The sequence below is a fragment of the Penaeus chinensis genome, chromosome 22 (assembly GCF_019202785.1).
Source record: "Penaeus chinensis breed Huanghai No. 1 chromosome 22, ASM1920278v2, whole genome shotgun sequence".
NCBI lineage: Eukaryota > Metazoa > Arthropoda > Malacostraca > Decapoda > Penaeidae > Penaeus > Penaeus chinensis.
This window is the reverse complement of record NC_061840.1, coordinates 19,140,444-19,148,617: the sequence shown is the minus strand read 5'-3', so window position 1 is coordinate 19,148,617 and position 8,174 is coordinate 19,140,444. Positions and strand designations below refer to the sequence as shown.

Here is an 8,174-nt window from a genome sequence, read left to right as displayed (position 1 = left end):
AGTTGGTTTGCTTTAAAACGAATGATTTCGTTTTTTTTTTTTTAACATGCTTTTGGTCCGGTAAAAATATTTCTAAGATATACAAGTTATAATACCACTGATCGTTTAGGAAATGTAAGTAAATATATTGAGTATATTTTCCCGCAAAGTAATCCTAACACTCTGCCATGCTCTCCATTCTCTCCGTAACACCTATTTTAAGAGACCGAATTAATGCCATATAAATACTCAATGGCCGATAATGGCTTCGCTAGCAAAGTTTATCTAGAGACAACATTAAGAACACCCACTGATAAAGAGATCAGAGCCTCCACTTATTACCTTTGCAGCCACTGACACGTCTGTCTTCGGAGTTCTGATAAGGACTCATTATGTTTAAAGGATGGCGAAATACGAGACATTTATCCCAAGTGGAAATTAACACCAAACGAAGCAATTAAACTTACATAAATAGTTTATTGACGGATATGGCTACAGATTTTTAACTCTTAATTGCATCAGTAAAATAACAGAGAAACAAAATCAAAGACAGGCATGGAAGACTTTACAGAGGAAAGTCCAAAATATTGTCGGTAAACACGAAATACAAAAATATATTTTGACCTATTTTTGAAACTCTCTGTGTCAAGAAATGCAAGCGTTCAAGCAAGTAAGGGTGATACTTTATTTGAATATAATAGATAATTGCATAAACAAATAATGAATAAGTAATAAGTAAATAATTCTCAAGTAACCTAAAGACACATATACAGTATTTCCCTCTCTTCTTTCCCTTCCTTCTCGACCTGTGTTTCTACCTCTATCTCCCCCACACTTTCCTCCTCTCTCTACTCACTCACCTTGTCACAGAGCAGCTATTTTCGCGAAAACGTTATTCGCCAACACAAAACGTTTGTGAAGTCTTGGACCTGTCATGTTCACCTACTCACTTCCTGTTTTTATATTTTATTGTGGGAAATGATACCGGTGTGCAACACGTACACCTAAAAGGAAAAGCTGGGGCTAAATATATAAAATTATGTACAAACTTCGTTGAGAATTTAGTACACGTCACGGAAAGACGCCGTGACGTCGTAGAATTGGTTAAACGTTTCCTCAGTCGTTGCGCAAGCTTTGGGCTTTATAAGGGGTCGAACGAGCCCAAGACGGGCACTCATCTTCTGCGTCGCCCTCAGGAAGCAACTCTGAAGATCCTCACTGAGCATGGCGGATCGGTACTTCTGCGTCTCCTTGTTGGTGGCGGCGTCGCAGGCGGCCCCGACGCCTGCGGGAAGCTCGGCTTCCTCCGCCATTCCCGTCATCCGGAACGGAACTCGCCTCGAAATCGGTCCCATGGAGAGGACCTTCGTGTTCTGCTCGGCGGAAGTGGAACCCGGCGCGGCCCTCCACGACTACCAGGTAAGTGCGCGCAGTTGCGCCTGTTGGTTAAAAGCTTATGATGATATATACGACTACCAGGCGAGTGCAGGCTCAAATGACCGTTTGGGAGTACTTGTGACGGACTGGTTGATTACATGGTAGAAAGAGTATCGAGTTTAATGTTATTCCAAATAATATTTCCAGTGTTGCTTGCATACACTGCATCGCGATACTTTATAGTCTTACAGTGTTTTATGAAACTGACTAAAGACGTCCAAGCCATCTGCAGAAAAACGCAAAGCCTAATTCCCTTCCCTGCCAACAGGTGGCGTGGAGGGACAGCGACGGGCACTTCGTCAGCCAGGATCCTGAGACACCGCTGTTCGCTCTCGGCCGAGGCACTCACGTCCCTCACTCGTACCTCGTGTTGGCACCCTTCAGCCTCAACAGCGCCGGCGTGTACAGCTGCGTCCTGTTCTTCCGTGGACAGGAACTGGCGTCCTCGACCGTCGACCTTCAGCTCAAGGAAACACGCGTAGCCTGAGCAGAGAACACGAGCGAAAAGCCTTCGGGCTGAATGCTGATCTGGACGATGATTGTAATTCGTACAAATATTAGTACAAACATTAATATAGATTAGGTATCTATTTATTTCTTATATTTATTTGGCACTACATGTAAGTTTTATTTTCTATATGACAATAAAGATGATTTGATATTAAGATTTTTTTTTCTTTCCCAATTTCAATAATGAAATCTACAGTAGTATTGTCATCACACTTCTTTACGCTACCGTGCACTGCAGTTCAAAGTTTCCCATCCTTTCCTTCCAAGTTCTCTCTCTATCTACTGTATCTATTTATATACCTATATACCTGTCTGTCTCTGTCTATGTACAGCAGGGAATATAAGTAGATATTCAAGCCACAGCCCTCTTTAGATAAATAAGCATTTATGTAGTGCAATGTTGAATGTCATTACCGGCGAGCAGGTATGTTTGGATCGCTAGAACTTATTAATAACAGCTATTACTTTCTCTTCAGTGTGAAAAAATCGATGATAGTTTTATTTATATGGATAAGTGCTTGTTTTCCCTTGATTTATTTAAATTAGTAGCCTTATGTCACACAGTGGTCCGCCGCCACTTCAAAAATGTTCCCTGTGTCTTTAACAGTATATACATTACGATTAGAGAGGTAGATAGAGTGATCGGTTGGACTGCAGCAATCACCGAGGCATTACATTACTCAGTATACCAGGCACGTACTCAAGAGACCACCTGTTGAGGCACCAAAGGCCGGAGCAATCTGGATGCACTTCTGGTAAGTCCACAATAGACCGCATCCTGGCGCTTCGAGCCATTGTAGAGCGCCGTCGTGAGTTCGGACGTGGGCTGCTCGAAGCTTACATCGACCTCTAGAAGGCGTTTGATACGGTGCATCGCGAATAACTCTGGGAGATCCTGAGGCTAAGAGGAATTCCAACAAGGATTATTGGACTAATAACAAACCTGTATACAGGCACTGAAAGTGCTGTAAAGTGTGGTGGGTGCATGTCGAGCTTCTTCCCTGTTAGTTCAGGTGTGAGGCAAGGCTGTGTTCTTTCACCAACACTTTTCAACACTTGCATGGATTGGATACTGGGTAGAGCTACTGTCCAAAGTCACTGTGGAGCAACTCTGGGCAATATCAAGGTTACAGACCTTGACTTTGCTGATTATGTTACTATTCTCTCTGAATCTCTGGAAACCCAAGTGCATTTGGTGCATTTAATAATGAAGCAAAGCTCCTCGGGCTAGAGGTCTCCTGGACCAAGATCCAGGATTTTGGGGGCCTACTAGGAGACCCTGTGCAGTCGATACGGGCTTGCGATGAAAACATCGAAGTCACAGAGAGCTTTATATACCTCGGTAGTGCAGTTCACGACTCTGGGCTGTCAGACCAGGAAGTCAGTTGACGGATTTACCTGGCAACAGGGGTCATGAACTCTCTCAACAAGAGTATTTGGAGATGCCGGTACCTGTGCAGAAGGACCAAGCTACGTGTTTTCAAGGCCCTGATACTGCCAGTTTTACTATATGGTAGTGAAACTTGGACGCTATCTTGTGCTTTGGAATCTCGTCTTGATGCCTTTTGTAACAGATCCTTGTGCCGGATCATGGGGTACAGTTGGCGGGACCATGTGTCCAACCAACGTCTGCACCGTGACCGGTACAGGACCTGTTACTTGCATTATCCGCGATCGCCAACTCAGGTTATACGGCCACTTGGATCGATTCCCGAAGGAGGACCCTGCCCACCAGGTTGCCTCTGTCCGAGACAACCCTGGGTGGAGGAGGCCTGTGGGACGACCGAGAAGGTCGTGGCTTGGGTAGATCAATCAAACCTGTCGTGAGGAGCTAGAGATGGGCCGGGCCCCTGCCTGGCGGCTCGCGATGAGGAGCCCTCGTAGGTGGAAGCGAAAGGTGGATGTCGCTATGCGCCCCTGCCGGCGTTAGTTCCCAAACGATGATGATGATGATGATAGAGTGATTATTAATGGACTTTCGTTAAACCATACTATGAAAGTCTCACCACTAATCTCTCACTTGTGTTATCTTTACCCGTGTCATATTCATTGAGATTCCACCGCTGTATGGTAAGTGATGCCAGAAGTATTCTCATCGCAAATATGATTATCATTATGATCCCTTTTATCATTGCTGATGTTCAACGAATTTAGAAAAAGAAAATAAAAGCAATGCAAATACACATATATATATACAATGCATACACACACACACGCACACACACACACACACACACACACACACACACACACACACACACACACACATATATATATATATATATATATATATATATATATATATATATATTCCAAACAATGACATATAGATAGATTGTAAAAACAAAAAAACTAAAGCCTTTATCATTATTATCGTGATGAAAGGGGGAAGGGTATGTAATCGTCTGTGTCTATCGGTTTAGCTTGCGAGTCGGATTAAGCAAAAAAATGGAATCTGGATTGTAATTTTAAAAAAACATGGATGGGTTATTTTTGGTTTCGAAACTTGCTTATTGAGAGCAAATTTGAGGTAAAGAGTGGATGATATAAGGCTGATTAAGGTTGATGAAGTTAGATTATGATTAAATTTGTTTTAAGTGGTAGATAAATATATATACTTCTGCGAGATATGTTAAGGTTGGTGAAGATAACTGACTGATATCTCCCCGCAGAATAAAGAGTAGATAAGGGCAGATAATGACGATAATGAAATAATATCCACAAGTAAAAAATTAAAAGACAAACAAAAAAAAACAAGAATAACGAAGAAAACGAAGAGAAATCCTCCGTTATTCTAACCCTTTTCTCGTCTCTTTACTTCATCAACAGAATTTATCCTGCCCAGACGGCTGTGTCATGAATACTAGACCCTAGTATTAATTTATAATGTCATTATTATCATTATTTCTTGTTGATAGTATTTTTGGTGAATCAGATGATGGAAAGGGAATAACCATGTGAAAGTGTAACGATTGCAAGGAATTTTCAATAATTTTAAGTTCTAAGGTTTAAGATATTAATTAAAAATTCTGAATAAAGTTTTTGTTCCTCAGTCTAGGAAAATGGGAAGGTGAAACGTTAAACCATCTCAGAAATAGGAAAATAAATAAATAGATAAATACCCCTTTGTCACGTTCTGAGTGTGTGCCTGTATGTGTATATATATATATTTATATAGATAGATAGATTTCATCATCATTATCATTATCAGCCTGAATCAGTCCCCTGCAGGCCGTGGGCCTCTTCCAATCTTTTCCAGCTTTGCCTGTCCTGCTTTTTTTGTTTGCAGTCTTGGCCCCCAAATCTTGTCATTGGTCTGGCCCTTGGTCTGTTTATGTTAGTTATAACCCAGTCTGTTACTCTCTTTGTCCATCTGTCACTTTTATCTGTTCCCTGATCCTCGTCGCCCTCATCCGATCTCTTAGGCTAATTCCCAGCATCAACCTTTCGATCCCTCTCTGGGCACTTATTAGTTTCTTCTCCAGTAATCTGGTTGTAGTCCATGTCTCTGATCCATTGGCCATAACTGGGAGGACGCATTGGTTAAAGACTTTTCTTTTTACATACAATAGCAAGGAGTCTCTTTCACTGTGTTTGCCGAAGGCGCTCCAGCCTAGACTGATGCGTTGCTTAATTTCCTCTTCGCTAGATGTGTTTGTCTGTACGAGTTGCCCTAGGTGTATATACTTGTCCACTACCTCTAGCGCTTCGCCTTGTACATGTATCGAATTGAAATCTACAGTTGAACATGACCTCAGACTTTCTTTATTCAGAGCGTTTATTAATTACTGCATTTCATTTGCAGATTCACTGAAGAGAACAATATCATCTGCAAATCTTAGATTGCTTAGGTATTTCTCTCTTATTTTGATACCCTTCCCGTTCCATTCTAGCTTCTTAAATATTGCTTCAAGGCAAGCTGTAAACAGTGTTGGTGAGATGGTGCCGCCCTGTCTAACACCTTTTTTAATTGGTAAATTATCGGTTTCCGTGTGGAGCTTCATGGCCGCTGTCCCATATTCGTATATATCTTCCAATATTTTACAATATACCTTCTCTACTCCCTGTCTTCGAATAACTTCTAGTACTGTTAGTAGTTTTACAGTCAAATGCCTTTTCGTAATCGATAATTGCCATACACTGGGGTTTACTATATTCGTTTATTTTTCTCTTATTTGGGTAAGCGTGTGGATGTGGCCTGTTGTTGAGAATCCACTGCGGAAGCCTGCCTGTTCTCTAGGCTGGTTAGAATCCAGGCTGTCAGAGATGCGAGTTGTGATGACTTTTGTGAACAGTTTGTAAGTAATTAAAAGGAGGCTTATGATAGATATAGATATTTTTTCTTTACTTTTCGTCTTCTTTTATTTTTATTTTTTTTTATTATTTATTTTTTTTTTTTTTTCTCTTGCTTTCATAGCTCTTTCTTACATGTCCAAGGCGGATGACAAAAATCAGGAGTGTCTGAAATGGGCCGAAGGTAATAATAATAAATATGATAAAATAACTTTGATGATTAGTATACCAACGTTCAACTTGTGTATGTCAAAGGATGCAAAATATATGCTTACCCTTTTGAAAAAGAACGAGGAAGAGATATGAAACATATATATGATACATATATATACGTTTATCATTTTCAAAACACGTATCCTCCTTAATCAGCAAGCGAATATGATCCTCGGAAAACATGAAGATTTTATCGACTTATTTGTTCTAAAAATATCACAGGAGATAAAGATGGCGATCACACGCTCTTTTTTTATTATCAGTGATAAGATAATTTACTAAAACTATTCCGAATTCACATCTGAACTATCGCTCAAGAAGATAAGCTTTGCCTCTCTGACCAGATCTATATAAACAATAGAGAAGATAGTGAGGGTTTCGTGAGAGAATTTTCATAAATTTGCGGACAGTATTCTTGCATTTGGATATGCTTATACACACAAATAAATGTATATCTATCACTCTACATATGCATATCCAGATAGATCAATGCATATTTATCAGATAAATAATATGCGTATATTTCTGTTTTACATGTCCCTATTGCAATTTTCACAAACCGGTCGATTGACTTGCATATACACATACATAAACGCATATCTATCTATCTATCTGATATATATATATCTGTCTATCTGGTAAATATGCAATCTATTGTAGTACATATATGCATTGCTTTCTGTGTACAAAGCAAATCCATATATATGAAAATTTATTGTGTCGGGTCTTGCGCCATTTTAACAAACTGATCAATTATCTTATCAAAGATTCTTTGTTAATCTGTTATTCCCATAGTATCCCCATAGCTCGAATCCATACGGTACCGATATTCGTCCGACTTGACTAGAATCAGTCATACCAAAGACTATGTACGTTCCACGTGTCCATAACGAGTTACATATTTCATTAGAGGCCTTTGGATGGTGGTATCTGGCAACCCCAACCGGTAGTAATGCGTGGAATTTTATGAATGAGCGCCTGTGTTTGGGATAAGGATCCTCAATCAACCTTAACTATTCTATTTAACATGGATGTTGTATTACTTTTCATTTAACTATGTTGTAAATCAAGGGATCGCACAGAGATAACAGGGGAATGCAAAGCCTTGGGGAAAACATTTTAGGCCAATTTACAAAGCGTGTTCATATTAAGAATATACTATGAATTCCCTTTATCAAACATATGTAAATAAGGATTGTTGAATGTTTTTCTTTCTCCCTTGGGCTAGAATTATGTAATTAGAAAAAGCATATGGAGAATGGAGTATCAGGTGGTTGCGAATGCATGAGAGGGGTCTGGAGTATAAAAAAAAAAAAAATAGGAACCACTAGCTATGAATTAAAATTATAGTAATAATGATGATAATAATGATAATAATAATATTAATAATAATAATAATAACGGTAACAATAAAAATTATACTAGTTGTAGTCACGATATTAATGATGATAATAATTATTGTTGTTAAAGTTATCTTTAAAATAATTATGAAAATAATATTTATGGTATTAATAATAATAATAAATGATGATAATAATAATTAATCAAAATAATAAATTATAATAATAATGATAATAATAATATTAATAATAATAATAATGATAATAATAATGATAATAATAATGATAATGATAATAATAACAGTATTGGTAATAATAATGATGATAGTAAAAGTGATAGTATCAATAACAATAATATTAATGAATATAATGATAATAATAATAATGATAATGATAAAAAGC

At 38.6% G+C, this 8,174-nt stretch overlaps 1 protein-coding gene across 1 annotated transcript; it reads left to right on the top strand.

The window, feature by feature from the left end:
* The first annotated feature begins 1,160 nt into the window (after positions 1 to 1,160).
* LOC125037214 lies at positions 1,161 to 2,079 on the top strand. Its single transcript, XM_047630263.1, has 2 exons — positions 1,161 to 1,398; positions 1,685 to 2,079. The coding sequence occupies exons 1-2, from the start codon at positions 1,204 to 1,206 to the stop codon at positions 1,901 to 1,903; spliced, it is 414 nt and encodes a 137-aa protein (XP_047486219.1). The 5' UTR covers positions 1,161 to 1,203; the 3' UTR covers positions 1,904 to 2,079.
* The last annotated feature ends 6,095 nt before the right edge of the window (positions 2,080 to 8,174 follow it).